Below are 26,435 nucleotides of genomic sequence, written 5' to 3'. Positions count from 1 at the left end.
TATGTTATTATTTATGTCAGATATTTCAGGGGCTTTGAGAAGAAGTGAAAATGATGAGAAAACATAGTCCTAGATTTTAAGTGTGCAGTAAGGAGTAAATGTAAATCATTTTATTGGTATCTCTCAAGAGTTGGCAGAGGATCAGAAAAAAATTGTCATGACCAAATCTGAGCAAACTGCTGAAAATATTTAACTTTGGTACATTTTTTTTTCCCTTCATTCATCTCATCCACAAATACTAAATACTCACAAGCACTTCACTAGCTTTTCTGTGGTTTCCACAGCAGGGCCCCACTCTCCTCCACCCTTATTAAAAGCTATGATATATCATTCCCACAATCCTCTCCCCTAATCAAAAATTATTGTGCTATGTACAATGTCCTTTTCAGCTAAATGCTACCAGAGCAGGTGTGACTTCTTGATAAGAGCCTAATTTATTATTTCTCCAAGAGTATTTGCATTTTAATAATGAGAAAACAAACTCAACCTAAATGAGTGAATAACTAATTGTGAGAATGAGGACACAGAGGTAAAACCAGGGAGAAAAATTAATGTCACCACTTTTCAAACCATGTCTTATGCATTATTATCTATTCCTCCCATTTTGTACATTATTGAAGACAGTACGAAAAGCAAGAAAAAAAATTTCTGATGTAATGCTCAATGTACAAAGAATTGACAGTCAATTGCTTCTGGAGAGCAAAAATAAAGTTGAAAGAAAGAGTGGATAAAGGAAACAGGATTATTTTTTATGTAAAATATATATTGTTTTGCAATGGTAATTGGTGTTTTGTGGGTGAAGTTGGGTTCAGAGGATAATTAGGGGGGGTCATAGAAATATGAAGAGCCTGGATTATAGTGTGTCTCAACAATATTTGCAGCAGAAAATCAAAATTACATCTAAAGGTTTTGGAGAGAGATATTCTAAAGTGCTTATAGAGTTGCATATATTTGACTTTTTCCTTGTAGATTTTGTGATACCAGAATATATTCAAGGGAAGTAAATTGTGTTGAAAGTCAAAAAGAATTTATACAAAAGGAGAGGTGATAAAATACTTCTTAGAACATAGTTTAAACATGTCAAAACTCACCAAAATCAAAGATTTTCCACAAAGAATCATTACCTAATTTTGGAATATATTATGTACACATTGTGAAGTGTCCTGTTTTGCTTGACATATTTTGTTTAGTGTATTAGGGAAATCAGAATATTAGTAGAAAGAAAATGGAGGGAGTAGAAGAAAAAGTTATAACTGTTAATTGTTAGTCCGCAAAAGGGATGATTCATCCATTAATAATTAACTATAATCATATTAAACACAGTGCTAACATATTTTCTTCTTACCAAGTGGTAATCTGGCTCTACATAACTACAGAAGCTAAACCAACTTTAATGAATAATACTTTTCTTCTTCTGTGTTGAAAGAGTGTATAGATCAATAAATGAAGAACATGATGTTTTGCAAACATAACATTTTATTAGCAAAAACATTAGCACTTGCAAATAGGATACACATTTTCTGGTTGAATTTTATATTATACAAGATTGACCCACGAATTTCCCCTTTGTTTCTTCTATATAATTGATTCTACTATATACTGGTAATTTTAATATAAAATAATTTAAAATAGATTGGACTTAAAAACAGTTTGCTTATTCTTTCTAAACTGTTTGCACATATGTATTTGTGATAAACCTGAAACTCACACATATGTTTTCAGTTATTATGAATGAAAAATTTAACCTTGAACTATAGGGTGTTATGCTCATAATAATATGGTAGGAATCTTCAATTCAGGTGATTATATACAAGCTCAATAAACTCACTAGTTGTTATATTCTGTATTAGAATAAATTTCCTAAAATTCATATCTTACTATCATATTTTATTAGTAAAAGTTTAATGTGTCTTGCCTACATTAAGAAGTTCCAGGATTAGCAGGCCTTATTATTTTATTTACTTATTTTTATTCTTTTCCATTATAGTTTATTACAAGATATTGAATATATTTCCCTATGCCATACATTAGGGCCTTGTAGTTTATCTATTTTGTACACAATAGCTTGCATCTGCCAATCCCAAGCTCCTAATTTATCCCTTCCCCCACCCCACTCTCCCCTTTTGTAACCCTAAGTTTGTTTTCTATGTCTGTGAGTCTGTTTCCGTTTTGTATCATATTTTAGATTCCACATAAAAGTGATATCATATGATATTTGTCTTTCTCTGTCTAACTTACTTCACTTAGTATGATAATCTCTAGGTCCATCCATGTTGCTGCAAATGGCACTATTTTATTTTTAATGACTGAGTGATATTCCATTATATATACCACATCTTTGTTATCCATTCATCTGTCAATAGACACTTAGGTTGCTTCCATGTCTTAGCTATTGTAAATAGTGCCACTGTGAACATTGGGTGCATGTATCTTTTTGAATTAGAGTTTTCTCCAGATACATGCCCAGGAGTGGCATTGTTGGATCATATGGTACCTCTATTTTTAGTTTTTTAAGGAACCTCCATACTGTTTTCCATAGTGGCTGCACTAATTTACATTCCTACGAACAGTGTAGGAGGGTTCCCTTTTCTCCACACCATCTCCAACATTTGTTATTTGTAGACTTTTGAATGATTGCCATTCTGAATGGTGTGAGGTGATACATAATTGTAGTTTTCATTTGCGTTTCTTTAATAATTAGCAATGTTGAGCATCTTTTCATGTGCTTATTGGCCATCCGTATGTCTTCTTTGGAGAAATGTCTATTTAGGTCTTCTGCCCATTTTTTGATTGGGTTGTTTTTTGTTTTTGTTGCTGTTGTTATTGAGTTGTATGAGCTGTTTGTATATCTTGGAAATTAAGCCCTTGTCTGTTGCTTCGTTTGCAAATATTTTCTCCCTGAACATAGGTTGTCTTTTCATTTGTTTATAGTTTCCTTCACTGTGCAAAAGCCTATAAGTTTGATTAGGTCCTATTTGTTTATTCTTGCTTTTATTTCTACTGCCTTGGGAGACTGACCTAAGAAAACTTTGCTACAAATTATGTCAGAGAATCTTTTGCCTATGTTCTCTTCTAGGAGTCTTGTGGTGTCATGTCTTATATTTAAGTCTTAAAGCCATTTTGAGTTTATTTTTGTGTGTGGTGTGAGGGAGTGTTCTAACTACAATGATTTACATGACGCTGTCCAGCTTTCCCAACACCAGTTGCCAAAGAGACTTTCTTTTCTCTATTATACATTCTTGCCTCCTTTGTCGAAGATTAATTGACTGTAGGTGTGGGAGCTTATTTCTGGGCTCTCTGTTCTGTTCCATTGATCCATATATCTGTTTTTGTGCCAGTACCATGCTGTTTTGATTACTGTAGCTTTGTAGTCTTGTCTGAAGTCTGGGAGGGTTATGCTAAGAGACCTTTTATATTTGTCATCACAATTTACAATTTTAACAGAGCCACAGTGGAACTTATGTTGCTTTGAAATGTGGAATTAAAGTTATTACGTTTACCTAGTACGTCTGTATTGGACATAGTCTATGCTACTATTAATTGGTATTTGTGTAGTTTGGTGCCTTGGCTCCTATAAGACAGCAACTGTGGTAAAGTTTTCCTATTTGCCTAATTCTTCTTGTTATTATTTAATGAATGTTTTCCAGTGGATAATGTATAAAATAGCACTGACTAATAAAGGCATGTATGAGGAGGAAGAACTAGTATGTTAATAAAAAGGGCAGAGTTTTAAAAAACCTTTAGGGGAAAGTGTACATAACAAACTATTCGAATTTTGATTATTTCCAGTTATGTCTCTTTTCACTTTTTAAGAAAAATATTATAACTATTATGACATATAGTGTTTTAAAAAGTTACAATTTTTCTTAAAATTTTTCTTTCACACCAGAGCCATGGATTTATAACCGTATCACATTTGAAAAAAGGGAAGAAGTCAAGAATATTATATAAAATGGGAGCTGTGTAAATATTTACAATGAAATAAATGACAGTAAATGAGTTGCAAAAAAAAGTAGGAGATATCTTAAGGAGGAAAAATAAAACAATCAGATATTAATCTAAATACATATCTGAATAAATACCAAGTGTGTGGTTATTATTTTTTTCACTCATCAATTTATTCTTCCATTTGCTTACATTTACTGAGTAGTTAATATACAGAGAACATTAGACTTGGTTCAACATAGGTTAACAATGAAGGCATCAAAATAAATGAATTGCAAGATTGCTGACTATAAACAGTATACACACATGGAAAATTAAAAGGCAGTGATATATTTACAAACTATTTGCTTTAAAATTCTAAATAAAATAATTTGTAATTTATTCAAGCAAGTGGTGAGTACACTTGTACAATACTAGGTGCTAAAATGATAAAAGCATAACCTGCCCCTCTCACAGCCAACACAGTAGTGGATGTAATTAACTAAATTATTAATTCTATATACATATATATCTATGTGTATATACACACACATACACATAAAGGTTCATATGAGAGCTTTTTACAAAGTGTAGTGTATAATTTGTTCCTTGTATGAAATGGTGGGATATAAGTTGTTCAATACAAACTTCACAAAGGATCTTGTCATGTACGTGAATCATGGGTGCTTATCAATGTATCAGGGACAGGAATAGTGGGAGTTAATCTATCAAGTGCAAGAATGAGGGAAAACACGACTAAAGAATGAAATCATGGAGTTATATGGCATGTGGAGCTAAATATATATCTAAGAAAATAATTAATGCATTTCAGAAATAATAAAGAATCTTGTAGTCAGATTGGTTTGTATCAGATTCAGACAATGCATATGTGAAGTTAAATAGAATGATCTAAAGAACTGGACTGAGGACAATTAGTATAGAGCCCTGTTTCATTCATAAAAGTAGACTTTGTTTTCATTCAGAATTACTTAACAATTACGCCAAAGTTTTCTGGATAATCATCAGGTAGACTTGTAAAACTTTCTGCTCTTAGCAGTTTGTAAGTTGGTAAATGTGCAGACAACTGGAAGAATTACTAAGTTTAATTTTTCCCCCAAATTTTACTATATTTCAAATAATTCTAATCATCCTTTATAGATGAGTAGAACATTATGATGAAAAGATTTAGAGAGCTAATGACTTGATTATGGGAAGTTATTTGATTTATTTCATTTAATGCCATTATGCATATAATATAAAAATAAACCATATTTTCTACATGACAAATCCTTAAATGCAATCTATTTGAATGCTTAATAATGTCACAATTAGAGCATGAATAGCAAATAATATAAATAATACATACCAGAAAATTGATAGCAGATACTGTGACTTGCCTGTTTCCAAATGCTAGAAAGCAAAAGAAGATATTATGTAAACACTCATTTTTTTGGATTGGCAAACTATAGATATAATTCAGGAAAGATTTATTGGATATCACTACCCTCTAATAAAAAGTACTATGTGATATGTGATATGTACTATCTGACCTTTTGGAATGATACTTTTGCAATCTAAAGAGATGACAATATTTTGCTTTCTATATATACTTTTCTTCCAGTGACCTAATGATATTTAGAATATAAATGGAGTCTATTTATAATTTTTATTAGTAAACTCTTTGAAAGCAGATTTAATTTACCTTGTTCGTCATTTTAAAAGCATATTAGTATGACCTAGTGTGTAATTGCACTCAATAATGTCTCTTTTAATGTTCAACAATAGAAAGAAAAATGCTAATAATAGTAATTTTTATTTTTGCATTGATGTTTTGCAACAGGCAATATTTTAAGTGTTTTATATATTTTCATCATAAAAACAAACACATGACGCAAATATTATTGTTCTCACCTTACAGTAAAAAATTATACTTTATATAACTTGCCAAATCATATAAAGAGTAATGAACAAAATGGAATTTGAAACAGAGTTCTAAATTCACCTTGTTTATAGTGGAGAATTTGGAATATACAAAAATAATGAAAAATAAAATTATCTAATAAGCTCATTATCTGCATTAACAGTTGCATTTCTTCTAGTTTTATGTAAATTGCATTTATTTATATAAACACATCTACAAATAAAAATTAATATAATTACTCATTTTGAATCGGGTTTTTAACGTAAGAATATATTTAAAGACTTTTACGATATTATTAAATATTCGTTGTCAAAGGTATGGTAGAAACTACATCATAATGTATAATGTGGCTAGTCTTAAAACATTAAATATTATCCAATTGCTGCATAATTAGAATTACTTTAATTTTATAAATAATAGACAGTACTGTTTCAAACATCTTTCCATATAAATCTTTTATTTAAGTTCTATTTCCATGGGCTAGAAACTTAAGAGGGTAATATAGTTAAATTTTATATAAGTATTTATGCATAGATATATGTAAAACATGTACATGTATTGGAAGTTTTGTTTTTATAAAGTACATATATATTATTATAAAATAAAATATATTAATGGACACATTTTTGAAAGAGATAAAAGCGTAAAGGGAAAACAAAATTCATCCATGGAAAAGCAGTTAATATTCAGATTTTTCCCTTTGGAAATATACATATTTGTTATATACTTTTACCATATTTGATAGAATTATTTTATAATCACTTATTCCCTTAATATTATGTTATACATGTTTTGCCATATAATTAAACATTTTTCTCTAGCTAAATCATAATAATTAGCTGGTATTCATCCCTATAGTCCATAATTTTTAAAAATTTGTATCTACTACTAGACTAAACTTCACTAATTCAACACCAGTTTTTAGAAATTTATATGGCAGGCTGTGTGATTGTGGAGAAATTAATTATAAATAAACACAAATGCAACCCTTATCTTAATAGAAATTATTTTCTGACAAGGAAACAAATACTCATCACATGCTAACAAATAGAAGCATGCAACTTTAATGTGTTACTGAGAAGGATCTATGCAATATTTAATATACGAGCTAAAAAGAAGGATTTATTGTAATCAGGGAGATCAGGGAGAACTTTGCATACATGACTGAACTTTTATCTAAAAAGATGAATAGATATTAACACAAGGATGAGAGGGTTCAGAACATTTCATGCATCAAGACTGTGAAGATATGCCTTGTTTTCATTTTTTAGTGAGAATAAATAATGATGTGATAAAAAGGTACTGGGCCAAAGAGTGTAATTTTAAAGTATTTTTATATTTATTTCCAAAAAAAGTTGCAGATAATATAATTTGAAACAAACTTTCTAGAAAAAAATGTTAGACACCATTAAAACTTCCTATAATGTTTTTATAATTTGTATAATATTTCAGATTTAGATAGGCAAAAATGTAGGTCATTTTTCCTTGAATGTTTTTGATACTAAATATTTTTCTATTAAACTTCCTGAACATATGCATTCCAGTTTATGGTTAATGGAATATTCTTGCCATTGGGCAGTCCAATTATGATATATTTTTCTTATTTATTTTAAATATTGTTCAAGTATGTAAAGTGACCTCCCTAATGGTATATGTGTTGGAAATAGATACCAATATGTTGTTTTTCATTTAAGTACTTTGTGTAAATGTGCAGATGCTGTTTATTTTGTGCAGTCAAATCTGTTGAGAACAGGGCTATAAAAAACGTGAAATTGTTAATGCAGAGAATACAGAAAGAGGTGAAAAAAAAAACCCAGTTGATGTAAAGGGCAAAGCACAATGTAAATTATGACAACATAAAAATAACGGAAAATTAATTATCATATCTGTAGTAAGGACAAAATATCCTGAATTAAACACTTGAGTATGTAAGTCAAAAGAACATATACAAAGTGAAAGCACAGAAAAATATGATGAAAAAATTAAACACACATAAAAAATACAACCACTGTTTCTTTCTTTCTTCTAATTGTAAGGATGAAATGAAGGAAGATTACATTGTAAGCATTCAGGTTTTAAAGAAAATTTTCAAGGGAAATAATTTAAAAATTGGCTCAACTATTCTACAACTCTTAAGTACCTGAACTTAACGCGGCATATAGTTTGAGTACAGTGTTTTAATATAAAGGAATTTTTAACTTGTTTAATTAGTATGTTTGTTTCATTTTCCTTAAATATGATTATTTAATAAGATTGTAACTACTTGGCTAAAAAAAGCTTTGATGTGTACTGTTTACTCTTTTGTCACTTTGTCATAGTCTTTGCTGTAATGTTAGTATTTTTACTTTTAGATTCAATAGTTATTTAGGAATAGGTTTTTAAGTATCTAGTTTTAAAATTTTTGTTTAAAATTTTTGTACTTATCTATGTTTTCAGGTTTAGTTCATCTCATCTAAAGATAATGTAGTTTGTACCTTTTTTTTTCTTTTTGGATTCCACATATAAGCCTATTTACAAAACAGAAATAGAGTCACAGATGTAGAAAACATACTTATGGTTACCTAGGGGGAATGGGGGGAGGGATAAATTGGGAGATTGGGATTGACATATATACACTACTATATATAAAATACATAACTAATAAGAACATACTGTATAGCACAGGGAATTCTACTCAATACTCTGTAATGACCTATAAGGGAATAGAATCTAAAAAAGTGTGGATACAGGTATGTGTATAACTGATTCACTTTGCTGCACAGTGGAAACTAACACAACATTGTAAATCAACTATACTTCAATAAAATTAATTTAAAAAATAAAGATAGTGTAGTTTGTACTAGTTCTACTTTGAAGGAACAGCATTTACAATCTAATATATAATCAAAAATTTTAATCTATAAATTCTAATCAAAGAGTTATAAAAGGGGAAGAACAATCTTTAAAAATCTTAGGCAGAGATAATGAATGCAAGGATCGAACTTTTTGTAGCATTTAGCAGAAAAGTGAAATTCTAAGGAAAAAATAAAACCTAACAAATGTCATAATCACATGACAAATTAGATCCCATTATTTGCCTGCAATGTGGGCTAATTATCCTAGGCCCCCCACCACTATTGCTATAGACTGAATGGTGCCTCCCAACATTTAGATGTTGAAACCACAACCTTCAATATAATGGTGTTTAGAGACGGAGCTTTTGGGAAGTAATTAAGTTTAGATGAGGTCATGAGGTTAAGGCCCTTTTGATGGGAATTAGTGTCCTTAATAGAAGAGATGCCAGAGAGCTTGCTTTCTCTCTCTCCACCACGTGAGCACACAGAAGGGAGCAATCTGCAAGTCAGGAAGAGAGTCCCCACCAGGGAACCCCATCTGCCAGCACCTTGATCTTGGACCTCCCAGACTCCACAATTGTTCCAGTTATTTGCTGGTTGTGAGTGAAATGAATAAGAGACGTGCAGTTATCAACCACCATCAGATGTCACTGACCATGATGTGCATCCGTTATTTATAGAGTGATATGTGGACTAAAGAGCTAGCTGCAAAATTTGTACTTTGTGCAATTGCAATTAGCATATGTGGTAACTGAATTTGAAGCATGGTTTTAGGGGCTGGTATTATTTAAATAAACCATAAAAACTGAAATCCATGCATATCAGAGCCATGCAAAGCATGCAGTGCCTGTAGATGATATTCACTCTCCACTTGGAATAGGTATTGTAATGCTCTATATATTTTCACATTGTTTGAGTCCTACTTACATCATATTCATTTAAGAGTCTTAAGCACAGTAAAAGTAAACTTTCAGAGCCTTATTTTCCTAATATATAGTGGGGAATATTAACACCTACCTAATAATATTGTTTCTAATTACAAAAGAAATAGCAATTTTGCAGTTCTTGACAAACAATAAGTTTTCCATAAATATTTTGCATATATTAACACAGTTAACCTCTATTATTTTGTATCAGTTATAAGAATGTAGCATTTTTCAGAGGCTCCTCTGTTTAAACATACTATGGATAAAAAATATCTTTAAAAAAAATTTTCTGTTCATGTTCTAAAGTTAGAATGTACATCTTTTGTTAAAATATTTTTAAAAATCAGTTAGAGTTTTGTGAGATCAGGAAATTTTCTCCTTCAATATTCATAGTTAATTTGTTAGTATTTAGAAGAGTTAAAGTTCTGAACATTGCAATCATTTACTGTGATTGCTGAACTAGATTTGCTGATTTTGGCAAAAACCCTGAATAATGTAATTCTCTGTGTCAGTGCTTCAAGAAAAGATATTAATTTATTTTAATGTCTTTAAGGTTTATGTTATTTTATAAAATCTAAAATAAAGCTTGAATACATCATTTATATCCATTTATTTTCAAACTTTATAAACTAGAAATAGACCACAAAAAAATAACTCTCAGTTAAATATGAAATGTCAACACATAACACTAGGGCTCTGCTGTGTGTGCCTTGTGAGCTGCAGTAAAAGCTGAGAAGAGAAAGGTCCACAGAAGATAAAAGAAATGGAATTCTTTGATCAGGACAGGTATGTTTCCCCCAAGATTAGGAATTGAGGATTTAGATTTGGTTCCAGTGTGCAGTTCACTAAATTGCTTCATCTGAGTCAAGGGACAAGATTTAATAAAGTTATAAATAGGGAACAATATGCCACAGGAAAAAAAGCCTCTATTTTTTTCTTTTGAAGTTATAATTAAAAGAATAATTTAATTATTTATTTTAAAAATCCTGATGGTTGTACATGATTATGTGATCATATGGCATGTTTCTTTTTCATCTTTCCTCTTTCATTTTACTATCTGTCATTTTGAAGGTTTATAATCAACTTACATTTTTTGCTAGAGTTTCTATGGAAAGAAAATAAATCAAAATATGTCAGTCAAATATGGTCTTTTAAGCCTACATAAAAATTTAATGGAGTATTATGAAAGCAATTTAAAATTGACATTTTTTCATTATTTTCTTATTCCTTTATATGTTCCATGTCGTTCATCATCTCTATGTAGTTTAGAACAGAGTTTTGATGTTGGCAATTTAGTATGGGTATAGTTAAGAATAATTTCTACATACATGGTGGTGTATACCGTGGGTGATTAATGTAGTAGGCAATCCAAGAAGTGAATCCCCAATAAAAGGCACAACTCTACAAATAAAACAAAATAAAAGTTAGGGAATATATATATATAATATATATCGCATCATTTGAAGTCACCCCATACATTTATATGCCACACTGCAGCATTTTGGTATAAAAACTGTTATAAATTTTCTAAGCTAGTTAAATGGAATGCTTCTTCATTCAGTAAAGTAGCATTTTAAAAGTACCTATTTGATATCACTAAGAAAATGCATTTCTTTGCTCAACACTTGTTAATATAAATGAGTATTTAGGATATAGAGAAATGTAACAATGTATTGTATGAAGATTTTTCAAGAATAGCTTTTGTCTATCAAGTAGTAAATAGGAGTGAAGTAATAAAAATAATAAATAGCTATTTTCCAACAGTAAATGAATAAAAGAATGAATTATTTAATCATTAGTAGTAATGTTTCTTGATTGATTATAGAGGGAAATGGCCTGGTTTTAGGTGTACTAGGCTATGATGCTGATCTTACATGACGAATTTTAATACCTTCTCTCGAAAGAGAAGCTAGTCTAAATGATTTTTTGAGGTTTGTAAAAGTTCTAGAGTTTACTGTTTCATTATAATGACAACAGTAGAATGTCTGCTTGTTGAAATTTTTAGAAAACAGATATTTGCTAAAACTCAGGAATATTTTAGTAAAGAAATAATTCATTCTGAAACTAAATTTTAAATTGGAAAATAAATTAAAATAAATTTTAATTTGAATTGGAAAACTGAATTGCACCATGTTATCTAATGTACATTTCCATTTTAATGTTCCAGAACATTTCCCGTTTTCTTGATAGTTAATTGATGGTTAATAACGTTTGTATTTACCATTTTGGGGAAGAGCAAAGATATTGTCATTACACTGACACCCATCACAAATATAGGATGTAGCATCATCATTTTAATCACACAAATGTATATTTATAAGAGGGTTTATATATGAGATTCTTCCTCTTCAAGTGGCACTTAATCTGAATTCAGTGCTAAGTATTTCCAAAATTAAAGGTGCCTAAAAGTATGTAACTTGTAACGTAAGGTCATGCCAAATATTTTATGTGATGTTATTGGTTGAGGGCAGCTCCAATGAACTAGATTGCTCAGGAAATGGCATTTCAGGGGCAGAATGTTTAAGATATACTGATACAGCTGAATAGAAAAATCTAAGCTTGAGAGAAATAAACATGATTTAATGATGATGCAGATGATCCAATATGTAAAATTTCTCAATAACAATTAAAATTACAAAACATATCAGTTCCCACCTTTATCAAATTTTTCAAAGGTGTATGTCCTGCGGAAACCTTGTGAACAAATAAGGTTTCCAAAAGGTATCGGATATAGTGTATACAATGACAGAAGCAGGCCAAGCTAGAAAGAGAATAAAACACAAACACATTAAATTCCCTTCCAAAAATCTGGGTCACCTTATACATAAGATGTTTTAATTTTTTTTTTTTTTTTTAGTTTACTACAACTTTCTTTTTCTTATTTATTTTTATTTTTTATTTTATTATTTTTTTATGTGGACCATTTTTAAAGTCTTTATTGAATTTGTTACAATATTGCTTCTGCTTTATGTTTTGGTTTTTTGGCCTCGAGGCATGTGGAATCTCAGCTCCCTGACCAGGAATTGAACTCACATCCCCTACATTGGAAGGCAAAGTCTTAACCATTGGACCACCAGGGAAGTCCCTTTTTCTTATTTTTGAAGTTACATCTTTTTTAAAATTAATTTTTACTGGAGTATAGTTGATTTACAATGTTGTGTTAGTTTCTGCTGTATAGCAAAGTGAATCAGTTATACATATACATATATATTCACTCTTTATTAGATTCTTTTCCCATATAGATCATTACAGAGTATTGAATAGAGTTCCCTGTGCTATACAGTAGGTTCTTATTAGTTATCTATTTTATACATAGTAGTGTGTATATGTCAATGCCAATCTTTCAATTTATCCTTCCCCCACTTTTCCCCCTTGGTAATCATAAGTTTGTTTTCTACATCTGTGACTTCATTTCTGTTTTGTAAATAGGTTCATTTGTATGCTACAACTTTCTATTTATCAGGAAATATTGTTTCTGGTAACCAAAACACAAGTTTTTTTGATATTTTTATTTTATTTATTCTAGAAAATTTCTAAAGTTATTTAATAATAAAAGTATTGTAACAACAGTTTCTATAAATTTATTTCTGATGACTCTCATGATATTTCATAATAACAGTCATAAACTGTATGTTCACATCTGCCCAAGGAATATATATATCAATATAATAATTGTAAATATGCTCATATCAAAATGGCTTAAGATTGAAGCAGAAAATTTACAACTTTAAAAGTATTCAAAAGATACTTACAATGCATTTGACATTTTATAATATTCAAAATACTTTTTTCATTGTCTGATTGTCCTTTAGCAAGTACCATAGACTGAAAAAGTTCGAATTTCCTTTCCTATGGAGTCAATGCAGCTTTTGTTTTGTTTAGTTTGTTTTATGTTTGGTCTTTGACTGCCTAACATATTGCAGTATTATGTGTTGCTTTGGTTGCTTTGTTTTTGTTGCTGTTCTAACGTATCACCTCTTCTTGTCATTTATATAACTAATATTTAAAAAGTAAATGTCAAATATGATTTATAGAAGCATGTTTTCTTGTTTATATTTAAAATATATTTCTATTAAAATACACACCTATTTTATTATAAATAAACCTGTAAAACTTCAAAAACTATAATTGTTATTCAAGAAAATCAATAAGAATTAAAGATTGTATACTTAAATATATAATGGTTAAGCATAAAAATAAGCATTTCATTTACAATATGTAAAATCAAACATTGAGTCTACACTGTAAGTTTATATTAAACACAATGAATTAATGATTTCTGGTATTAACAAGAATGACTTTAGGGAAAACAAATAATTAATCAAATAAAAACAAACCAACCTGGCTAAATCATTAGGGAATATATCATTATTCATTAATTCATAAAAATATAATTGTGCACCTATTATGGGAGAGACATGTTCTGTGTGATGTGTATATCTAAGAACAATAGACAAATTCTGAAAGAAGTGAGAAAACAAAGTGTAGATATTTGGGGACAGAGCTTTCTAGACAGTAAGAGAAGCAAAAACAAACATCCTGATATAGAAGTTTGCATGTGGGTTCAAAGGACTGGTAAGAGAATCAGCATCTCTCTTAACTTGTTGGTTCTTTTGCAGAATATTTATATAAATACCTGAGTAGGAGAATTTTCCATTTTGTAAGAAAGCAGAAAAATTATCTTATGCCCAGCAATGTAGCAGAGAACTGAATGAGAAATTTTAATTTAAACTATGATTAAATTAGTTCACATATTTAATTTATATTACACCATTAGGGCATAGATATTAGCATAGCAGCTAGCTATGACTTAATATCTGGATATATACCACTTTGCACATTATTGGACTTTGCACTTACCAAGTTTGATTTCATTCCAAAATATTCTTTCTATTTAATTATGGTTGACTTCCCTTCAAACATCAACTCTTTCTCTTTCCAGTACTAAACTAATTGAACATCCATAAATAGGCTTGGGTCTCTTTTTTCCAAATGTAATATTTGAAAATATCTTATGTTTCATCAAGTAAGTTTCAAGGTATGAGGGCTGTGAAAGAAGACACTTTATAGAGCTGCAAGGGAGGCAGTGTACCAGGTTTCTGTTGAGGAAGAATATGAAGGCAATGTTCAGATAAAAGGTTGACGATATAAGAAATTTTGCGAACAGTGGACTTTGAATTGCAAAGGGCACAGTGGAAGGATTCCCGGAGTTGAGAAGGGCTCAGTAAAGGCAAAAAATAGAAGATTTTAGAGTTTTTTTAGATGGAGTGTGAGATATGAGGGATGACCTGACCTCTACTAGACACTTAAATTTCAAAAGTAGTTTATGTGTTTGTGTGTATCTCCTCTGAATGATTTAATATAAACTTAACATATTTGCTCCTTAGGAAGAATGTGGCACAGATACATTTATCACTGAGATGTTACAAAACATGCTGTGTTTGTGTTTAAGAATAATAACCAACTATCGGTCAATTCCTTTGAGAATGCTGCTGGGGGAAAAAAAAAGTGTTCTTTTTTCATGCTGTGATATATATCTGGTACACATTATATATTTGATCTAAAAAATGAGGGCAATTACATTCTCCTATGAACACTCCACCCCAGACTCTTTCTAAATGAATTAGGCATTCTCTTAACTTAAGAAAAAGAAAGGTAGGCTTTAACATTCCAAAAGGCCCTGAACAACTTGCCAGGTACTGACCTGACTATGATCCCTGAGATCCAATCTCCCCTTGCTTCTCTGTACCTCTGCTCTACTAGCTTTCTCTCTGCTCCTACAAAGCATCAAACTGCTATGTACCACAGATAATTTCCATATGAAGATTCCTCAGATTTACTAGTTAAAATCTGACATGTCCCTTCAGAAAACAAAGAAAAAAGTTCAGACATAACTTTCATAGAAAAGCCCATCTCAAAACTCACATCCAGATCAGGTTCCTCTGTTTTTATACTATAAAAGTACCTAATGTAAAATAAATTTTCATGTAACTGGTTCATGTATTTATCCATTCAGAGCATTACTATTGAGTATTTTTTATAAATCAGGTAATGCGTTAAGCAGCAAAATTGACTGAACACCAAAAGACACCCATTATAGAAATTAAACTCTATAGAGGGAAGGACACAAATGACTATGTAAATATATAATTTTAAAGTAATAAATTGTATAAAGGAAAAACATTTTAGTAACGTATTTCTCATTGAAGGAATAGGAATGGCTAATACTAAGTAATATTGAGCTCTATTTGAAGTTTGAAAAAATAAAGAGGAGGGAGGCAGTGGAGGAAGGATGGAGGAAGAAGGATGGTGTGTAAGGGCATGGTAGGTATCAGGGCAAGAAGGGTGGTAATTGTGGCTGGAGTACAGAATTAAGAGTGAAGGAAAGACAAATCTGAGATGAGAAATCCAGGAGTCAAATTATTCTCTGTCTTCTGGCATCCTTATGACCTGAATTTTGCTTCTTAATTCACTTAGAGTTTAGTCATTTGCCCAGGTTCCTTTTTTTTTTTTTTTTTTTTTTAACAAATTGCTAACTCTACATGTCACTGTAGCATCTTGAATGATTATTCTTTCTCTTTAATTTGTTATTTGATATGAAGAGAGAGAGAGAGAAAGGGAGACTATTTCCACAATACGTGAAGAACTATAGTTATATATTCTGCTTTGATAACTGTCCTGGTTAAAAGTAAAATTTGATTTTGTAATTTTTAAAACCTTTTTCTTCCAGTTCATTAGTTCAGTCATTATTTCTTTTCTACGCAATGTTGCCCATGTTTTTAGAGAAGTATTAATATTTTGAGTCCTATATATGGCCTCTCAACTTTGTAATATTAAGCTTTTCTCTTGTTGATTGTGATCATAATTAATTGAAATTACCTCTGTTTAAGGTATACTTAAAGTATTAAGTATATTAAGTAATAGTTCCTGTTTATAAACTTAAAAATTGGCATGCATACATTATTTCTTGTTATCTAAATTATATTACCCTAAAATTGAATCCACTATAATTGCGTTTACAAAAAATATTTATTAGCATAATATCTGTGTACTAGTTTGTCTCCTCCTTAATCTGTATGTTCCATGTATATGTATTACTTACTGTACCACTGGGTGACGTAATCTTCTAGAGCTCTCTTTCATGTCATATATATATGGGATCCTCAAATAAAAGAGGAGATATATTAGCAGAGGTCCTGTGTATTCAGCCAAAAATACCTAAAAAAAGAAGGTGATTTAGATTAAACAGTACATTTTATAGATATGATTAAGATTTACTTAGGACCATAATAAGCATGTCCACAGACTTAGCCTGCTACGTAAATTGGTGAAATGGACAGGTGAGCATCTATTCTTGAAAAAGAACTAAATTAAGTGCTATCGCAAATAGCAAGAAGTCTTCCTTGGAAGAATTAGCCAAGTGTTAAGGAAAAGGACAATCATAAATGGTTAATTTAACTAAAAATATTGAACATAATGATTTCTTCATAAATAGTACACAGGAATTTTTATTTAATCAAACAGTCATAAATGCATTTCTCATGTCTCTCCAGCCCCATACAAATGAATCTTCTGTGTTAACTGTCTTTGTCATTGAATGGAATGGGAAATAGTTTCTCTTTCTTTCTTTTAATCTTTTTATGGCCATGTCATTTTGAACTCAGTTGATTTGACACTTATTCAGATTGAAATAATTTCTCTCTTTTGGAAATTTTAGATTAATTCTAATGAGTCTGAGTGAGTAGTTTTATAAGATTGACTTCTGAATTCTGGAGCTAAGTGGCAGCCATGTATGTGGAGAGAGATATCCAATCTACAGAGAGACAATCATAAAAATTGGAAAGATAATTGAAAATGAGACCTTGTGATTGCAGAAAGATAATTGACTTGTTTTCTAATAGTTTTCTGAATCTGGTGACTGTCAGTTATTTGGTTTTGTTTTGATGCTAAAACCAGGTTAAAGTCACATTCTGAAAATTTCAGACAGAAAAGCGAAAATAATTTCCCCTACAGGTGTTCAAAGAGAAGAGAAAGAATACAAACATGACAATGATAAATTCGACTGCCATTACTACTTTGCTTTGTCTTTGCCAATTTTCCTCGTTTTTCTAAGGTAGGAAACTTGAAGTTGTACACATTTTGCTCAAAAATACAGGTGTTCACATTGATTATTAATTATGCTCTTATCTCTGGTGAGAATTTTGTGTAGCTACATGGTTAAGATATATGATATATGCACATACATATATAATTACATATATATGTATATATACACACATATAAATAGCTATTTATACATGCAGGTTTCTTCAGTTATACTTTTTCTAAATGATATTTATTATCTCATGAGGCAAAAAAGACGTTTATGTGAGGATAAGAACAGTGCAACATCCGATAAATTCAGTATTAAAGCAACATTTTTACTGAGAGAAGAGACTATATTAATTTATGGCATACAACATTCCTAATTATTCACATATGGAATAAAAATGTTTACCACTTTTGAATGTCTGATAATAGAATCTAGTTAATAATACTCTAGAATAATTAGGATAGTGATTGTTTTATTACAACAAAAAGTTTAAAATATCTATTTCAATACCTCTGACCTAGTCAAGTCAATTTTGAGCAAGTTCTATAGTAATATGTCAGAAATGAAAAGTGTTGTAAACAATAGTTAACCTGACCAAATGTCACTCTTTATTAAGTTATTAAAAATGTTATCACAAATATGAAACTTTTTTGGATCAGAGAAAATTAAACTACAATCTTATCTCCATCATCTCCTAAAAAAAATCAGGGGAGCCTGCTAGCTTACAATAATATGTTCTAGAAGACCCAGCATTTTATCACAAATATTGTTCATGCTGAAACATGGGGGTTAAAAGAGTACCAAAGTATGAAGGATACATCCGGACCTGAAAGCACTGGAGGATAATAAGAAATAACTTTTAGACAATGCATCTTTCAAGCAAAATGTCTATTTGGGTGCAGATAGAAGGAATAGAGATGTTTGATTATATTTAGGAAGTAATCAGAAAATAGATTTAGAGTAAAGAAAAACAAGAGCCATGTAGAGAAATATTAATACAACAGACTTCTGAAACAGGAATTGCTCTTCTTCTACCACAAAAGAGAGTAAAAACAAGACTAAAGCCAAAATAAACATACAAACATATATATTTACAGGTATACAGCCTAAGCAAAGCAGGTGAATTTACAAAGACTGGGAACTCCATAATCCAAAAGTTTAATAGAGATTCTATATTCAAAATAAGCAGATGCACTTTCTTTTTACTTTGAAGATATATACTACTTTTAAATTCCAATTTATTTCTAACATCAAGTTATTTTCATGCTTCTCCTTATAGAAAGTTCTCTGTTTTAAACTTAGGTGTTGCTTTAAATGTAAAAACCATTATTTCTACTAGGCAAGCTATGTAATTGGGATTTTTGGAACTTCTGTGGAATATTCAAATTGGTATATGTCTAAATTGACAAGGAAGAAGGCAATAAGCTGTTTAGAGAATATAAATTGAAACATTCAGCTGCAGTTGTTGTGAACTGATTAAGACCCTTGTACTCAGACTGCACTTAATGTATTTCATTCTCCCTTAAATTTTTTTTTAGTCCTGTCATTATTAGGGTGGTGTTGGCTTTACTTATTTTCTAAAATAGCAATTGACAGTCAAAAGCAAAATAAATTGCACATTTCACAGTTGTTAGAAATTGCTGACAAAAATAAAGTAGTGCCAACCTTAATTTTCCAAAGATAGGAGAGCTACTAAGTAAAATTACAAAAACATTTCCCAGTAGTAATATCACTTTTTACTCAGTGAATACTATTGAAGCTAATATGATACTAGAAGGGTTTTTTTTTTAAAGAAAAATTAACTATTATATGCATAACATATAATGGAGAGTTCTATTCCCATGTTATTCAAACAAACCATCCTAATGAGATCAGCAAGAAAAATTGATCGAAATGTTTTTCATGCTCCAAAGAGCTACTGAGTCACTGAAGAATTAGAAGGTCAAGATGTTTTAAATGGAGCTCCAGAGTAGTGATTGACCTGGGATATGAAGCTTGGTAACAGCCTGATAAAAAGACCAAATCTTTTGAGGGTGCCTGAGAATGGAAGTACAAAAATTATTGCTTGGTATCTTTCAAAGACAGAGGTGGCTCTATAAAATCTCCAGGATTTGGGCTGGGATCTAAAAGAGTTACAATTTAGGAGTGAAGATGAGGCAGAAATAGATCTGTCTTCATAGATACTGAAGCTCAGTCTGAAATCATTTCAATCATGGATTGGAATGAGATGACCTGTACACAATAGTGCCATTAGTCCATCTGCAGAATGATAGATTATCTTTGAAAGACAATAACATCATCCTAGGCCTCAAGTTATCTTTAAATTTATTCACATAAATTCACTAAGTCAGAAATATGCAGGTATACAAGGAGTGAAGATATTGTGACCATAACCGAAGAACATTGAAAACAGGAGAACTAAAGATTCACATAACAGAATTATCAGTTAGATTTAGAAAACAATCTTTTAATGTTCAAAGAAAAATAAACGGTTGAGAATTTAGGCAGATATTTGAAAACTCTGGAAAGAAAAGTATGAAAACATAATATGAATCCCAGAAGGAGAATACAAAGAGAATAATAGAGAATCAAAAGATGACAAGATTATGCTAATTTTTCAAATTAAATATATGTCAAACCATAGACTCAGATAACACATAAACCCAAAGCAGGATAAATAAAACCACAATCATAACTATGTACACCATAATCAAACTTCTGATAATCAAACAAAAGTAGAATTTTAAATAAGCCAGGGAAAAGACTTGAGTACAGTAGACTTTTCAACAAAAACAGTGGGAGTCAGAAGTCAAAATAATGCAGTTTTGTGAAGTAAGGACAAAAATAACTGCCAACATGTATTTTTTTCTGCAAAAGTATTCTCTAAGAATAGAAGTTAAATAAGTTCAATAAATACATTTTAAGATGAACAAGAATTGAGAGAACTCATCAAAGACAGGACCAGAATAAAGCATTAAAAGTGTTTTTAAGGAAGAAGGATAATGATACCAGATGTAAGCTCAGTATTAGAAGGAAAAATGAAATTGCAGTAAAAAGGATAAATCTAAATAAAGATTGGCCCCATGATATTATAGTAGTGGATTTTAACTTTAAAGTATATAATTAAAATATATCACAGTAATAGAAAAGTCAAGAGGAGCCTAAATACCTTAAAGGTATTCAACTCTCTGTGAAGTATTTTCACATTAATAAACAAACAATTTTTATTAGTATTTAATATTTTAAAGATGCACATTGTAATCTCTTGGGTAATCACTAGAGTTAGTGAAAAATAAGATATAACTACCAAAATACCAGAGAGGCTAATAGAAAAGATAGTATGACAATTAATCCATATGGAGTAAGAAAAAAAAAAGCCAAAAATAGATTATAGGACACATGAGGCAAATTAAAAATAAACATTAATTTTGACAATTAAAAAATAGATAATTCTTTATAATAAAAAACTATGATTAAAACGTAAAATATGAAACTATTAAACTATTAGAAGAGCTCATAAAAGAAAAACTCCTGGGCCTAAGGCTAGGCAAAAGTTTCTTACATATGATAGTGAAGGCAAGATCCTTAAAAGAAAACATTACTAAATTAGGTTGCATTAAAATTGAAAACTTTTCGTACAGCAACTAAAGTCCTGTTAAGAGGGTGAAAAGATTAGTTAAAACTGAGAGAAAATATTTGCAAACCACGTATCAGACAAAGGACTTGTATGTAGAATATAAAAGTTCTCTTAAAACTCAACAGTGGTCCCAGAGAAATAAAAAACTATGTTCATACCAACACCTACACTCAGATAGGTAGTAGCTTTATTTGTAACAGCAAAATACTGACAACCACTCAAATGTCTGTCAGTGGGTGAATAATTAAACAAACCCTGTTACATACATACACTCACCAATAAAAAGAAGCTAAGTATTGATATACATGCAACAGCCAGGATGGATCCCAAGGGCACTATGCTTAGAGAAAAATAAACGTCAATCAAAAAATATTTGATTCTGTTTATATAGCAATTGCCACATGACAGAAATATAGAGTTGAAAAACAGATTGGTCGTTGCCCCAGGATAGGAAAAAGAGTGTGTGAATACAGAGGGGTAATATGAGGGAGTTCCTCTGTGGGAATGAATAATTCTGTATCTGATTTTGGTGGTGGATACATGAATCTATGCAAGAGATAAATTGCATAGGACTATATACACACATGAATGAATATAAAAATGGTGAAAACTGAATAAGATCTTTAGTTAATAGGATTTATATGATGGGGATTATTATATTATTATAATAAGCCTTTCTCCTAAGTCTTCCAATAAGTTCCATGAGGCAAGAATTTTCTCAGTATTCTGTAACAAACTCTTATTTCATGAAAAATATTATTAAAATCTTAATTTTGACTTTGCTAAATTAAAGAGATTATTTCTCACAAAAAGAATACTTATGATAATGCTTTTATTATAGGAGTACATTTTAATATTTTATGAATGTGCAAGAATGTTATGTGTGGTAAAATATTGCTTTTATTGTATAATTTGGTTGATATAAAGTGGGTGTGATTGCAATATAATGTGTATATTTTTAGCATTTAATAGGACTGACTCATTTGTAGCAAAAGAGTGTGTGAACCATAGGGTTGATTTTACAATATCCAGACTATTTTCAGAGTTCTCTTTGTCACCTAAATGACTTTCTTCCCAAATAAGCTATAATTTTCTAGTACAATTGTCATAGAATTCTACCTTAGCACTTGTTCTCCTCAGTGCTTATCCAAATGCTGCAGCTGGAATTTCTTATGAACTCACAGTTATTGTCGCTCACTCTGATACTACTTCTGTAGACAGAATTCCCTTTTCATCATAAATGTGGACAAATACTCTGTGAATATTTTAACCTTTGAAAATCAAAATCTGCTAGTCTAAAATCTCTTTTAGCAAAGGTCTGTAGATATCACATTTAAGCATTAAGCCCTTTGCTTATATGATGTATGTATTAGTAGATTGTTTTGTAAACATTATGATATACTTCACAAGGATTCAGGATACTATAAACTCAGTTTTTAGTGCAACAAATTAGTACTCAAAGGCCCAGAAAATCTTGGAAACTAAAGGAACCATTTAACCAAACACACTAAAATAATTATCTAAATACAGGAAGATAATGTATGTTAAAGGAGAAATTGCTGGAAAAGTAAAGCATGTGACAACATTTTGATTAATGAATGGAAACTGGAATTTCTCCTTTTGAGAATTAAATAACAATGTATAAATTATCCTGTGTCTGTAATAATTTTAAAAATTGATTGTTTAACTATAAAGGGAAAACTCAAAGCACTATGCTGGCCAAAGAAAGCCATTTTGAATAGAAAATATTAAAAGTAATCATATCACAAATATGAAATAGAATGTAATCAGAAAAAACTTTAAAAATCTGAACAATATAAAAATAGGTTTAATTTAATTGAATAATAGAATGATTGAACTAGTCAAAATTATTTATCAGATTAACTCCTTCACTGCCTGTCACTAAATATCACATAGCTTCATAGCTTCTTTCTACTGAAGATCCATCTATTCCGTTACTCATGAATACGTCAATACTTGTGAAGTAGTGTCAAGTATTTTATGTTTCTTATTCCTCCTGTTTTTTAATATGGTCTTCATTCTTCTAATGTTATTGGATTCAGTTGCCACCACTTTGAAAACACCTCCTTCAAGAAAGTCAAAAGAATGCCCCACCCCTGACAACACAAAGAAGGCTTACTACTTCACTCTCAGTCTTTAAAATGTCCTCCCCACTGCCTTGGAACATTTTTTATTGAATATTCTCTCTCCCCTCTTTCCAAACAAATGGGTCTTCGTTATCCCGAGGCTCTTAGAAAGAAAAGTTGAAGAAACACTATGTAACTGACAAAGCATAGGGAAAGCAGAAAGCCATCGGTCATAAGATAGAGTGACATTTAAAAAGGGATTTATCCTCCTTCTTTCAACCATGTATTTTCATTTCTCCAATTCTTGAATGGAAATTTGACCACTGATCATAGTAAGAATGGAAAATTTAAAATACCTTTAGTACAATATTTTGTTTCACTGTGAATTTATTTGACAGAAAATGTCCTCTATGTCAATAAATTACGTCAAAATGTGGGACATGTTTATTGCATTTCAAATCGATACTTACTGTAGTCCAACTGACTTGTTGACCTAGGTCTGTAAAATAAAGTGTGACAATGGAGGAAGATGCAACACTTTGAATGGTTATGTAGTCCTTCAAAAAGGGCCCACCTTAAACAACAAGGAAATATCATTTTAATACAATTTCAAGGCATAATGATAAATAATTTTAACGTGAAACCAGTGAAAGCTAAGGATGAATTTTACATAGAAATTGCAATTTACAGTAGATCTTTAAAGTAAGATAACATGAATAAACCCATTTTATAAAATATATCTGGCAAATTTTCAAATACACAGTGGTTTCCCAATGCTATTTAAACAAAGTACAGACTACCACTAGCTACTATCATATTGTGTTCTGAGAAAATGTAATATTAGGTGATATAATCAACTATGATACAAGGTATTTTTAAAGTATAATTTTGTGTGCCAGTAGATATACATATCAACTGTTCTATAAATGATTTTATTATAAGATAAATTATTTGGAGTAGAATGATTTTAAAAGTCATTGCAAAGCACCTGGGGATAGGCATGATTCACCTTTTTAAAAGATGGTTATGGGTGCTGTGTGGTAACTGGGAAGAAAGGGAGCAAGATTACTTAGGAGGAAGTCAAACTTCGTCAATCAGGGTATGAGGTTTGTTTGGATTAAGATGGCACTGGTGGAAATGTTAAAATTTCATCAATCCCAGACATATTTTGAACTTAGAGCAGGTTCAACTTGAGAGAAAAGGATTCAGTGAGATACAGGCAGTGCTTATATTTTTGACCTGAGCACTTAAGTGCATTGTAATCTCATTAACTGTCATGAAGAAGATTGAGGAAAGAGCGGGATTTGGGGTGAAAATGTAAATTCCGTTTAGGGTGTACTTAGTGTGTGATATCTATTAGACCTGCAAGTGGGAGCTGTCAAGTAGGTAGTTGGGTAGCTCTGTAGATGATTTAAAAGTCATTAACAGTTAAAGCCATGGGGCATGATGAGATTATTCATGCATTCAGTTTGAAAAGAAAAGATGGAAACTAAGACTGAGATTTCTAGCACTCCAGGCTTTTGAAGTAAGAAGACATATATACCGCAAAGATTACTGAGAAGGAATTTCTCATTAAATAGGAGGAAAAAAAACAGAACATGTACGGAAGATGTGTAAGGGAAATGTTCTTAAAAATAAACACTAGGTAAATCTGGCAAGTGTGTCCTGAAAAATATGTACAAAGATGTCCTTTTTAGCACTGTTTGTAATAGCAAAACATTGTAAAAAATCTTGTGTTCATAAATGAGATATGGATAACTAGATTCTGTTTTATTTAAACAATAGTATACTGTACAGAAAGAAAAATGAGTAGATTAGATCTATATGTACCAACACGGATTTATCTCACAAGTATATTGCTATTAGTGTTGCTGTTGTTGTTTTTATTTATATTATAGTTTATGCTAATCTATTTGTGATTTATATTATCTCCAGTCGTGTACAAGTTTCATTTTATTCTCTATTATTGAAAGAAAGAGTAAGATGTTAATTTATGACTATCATTAGATGATTTTCAAAATCCAACACATAGATTTACAATTACAATTATAGGTATTTTAACGTAAGATAAAAATATAAAATTGTTATATATTAATTTTGATAAATACAACATGAATATAATAGGCTATCACTTCCTTGATTAGGTTATGATATATGGCTTCAGAAGAGATCATCTAGGTGGGCCTGAGTTAATAACAAATTCTTTAAATCTGCATGAAGGAGTCAGAAAGAGGAATACAGAGCTTCAATATATTGACACTAGTTTTACCGACCAGGGGTCTGGCCTCCTTAATCACTAGAAATTGATCAGAGGCCAGACAAGAAATTCAGGTGAGGTTTGATTGGGACCCCTGCTACAGCAGGGGGAAGAGAGAACAAACAAAAGATTTCCTTGCTTTCCTGCTCCCTGAGGTGGGGGCGTGCTTGTCCCTTATATGGGGTGAGGGTAGGGGTGTGTCCAGATATAGGGCCAGAGGGGTGGCTTAGGTGTTTTGCCCACCTCTTAGGTGGTGTTGTGTGCAGGGGGCATGCGTAGTACCCTGCTCTTGCTCCCGATCCCCCCGCGTTTGCTCCAGGCTCTTCAAAAGTAGCAGTTGGGTTTTTTGGTCTCTTTGTATCTTCCGTCCAGAATTTGTCCCAACTGCACATACATGAATTTATTTTTAGTCCCATACAGTTTATTTGTATTCTGTTGCTTGAGGAGAGGTGTGTCCAGGTGCAAGCATTGCAGCACTGCAGCAAAGGATCCCAGGCTCCAGCCTGTCTCACTAGGAAGAGTCACTGTACAATTGCTGGCTTAAATTTTCCAGTGGGAGAGGAATATGTGGGCCCAGGAGACCATGCCTAATGGAAGCCCATCCATCTACATGATACTTTGACCATTTAAGACCACTGAATTTTCTGCCTGAATTAACTCAAGTAATACATCTTTTGGGGGCATTTTCTCCCAAGAATGGGCCAGGCACTAAGGTGCATACTTCTAACCTTACGGGTTTGTCAAGGCTGTTGTATAA

At 31.0% G+C, this 26,435-nt stretch overlaps 1 protein-coding gene across 2 annotated transcripts in view; it reads right to left on the bottom strand.

Moving 5' to 3' along the window:
• The window catches only part of TECRL (trans-2,3-enoyl-CoA reductase like), a 107,183-nt gene that overhangs the window by 15,119 nt on the left and 65,629 nt on the right, over window positions 1-26,435 (bottom strand). Inside the window, exons 4-9 of one of the 2 annotated variants that reach the window (XM_059922912.1) lie at window positions 23,892-23,995; window positions 16,708-16,823; window positions 12,261-12,366; window positions 10,934-11,006; window positions 8,320-8,352; window positions 5,291-5,334 (exon numbers count right to left, since the gene is read on the bottom strand). In XM_059922912.1, coding sequence (XP_059778895.1) covers window positions 5,291-5,334; window positions 8,320-8,352; window positions 10,934-11,006; window positions 12,261-12,366; window positions 16,708-16,823; window positions 23,892-23,995 — 476 coding nt within the window. The remainder of the gene's footprint in view (window positions 1-5,290; window positions 5,335-8,319; window positions 8,353-10,933; window positions 11,007-12,260; window positions 12,367-16,707; window positions 16,824-23,891; window positions 23,996-26,435) is intronic. The other variant, XM_059922913.1, reaches the window with a different exon arrangement.

This window comes from Balaenoptera ricei, chromosome 5 (genome assembly GCF_028023285.1).
Source record: "Balaenoptera ricei isolate mBalRic1 chromosome 5, mBalRic1.hap2, whole genome shotgun sequence".
In the NCBI taxonomy this organism is placed as follows: Eukaryota; Metazoa; Chordata; class Mammalia; order Artiodactyla; family Balaenopteridae; genus Balaenoptera; species Balaenoptera ricei.
The sequence above is the reverse complement of the archived record's forward strand: the minus strand, read 5'-3'. Positions and strand labels throughout refer to the sequence as shown.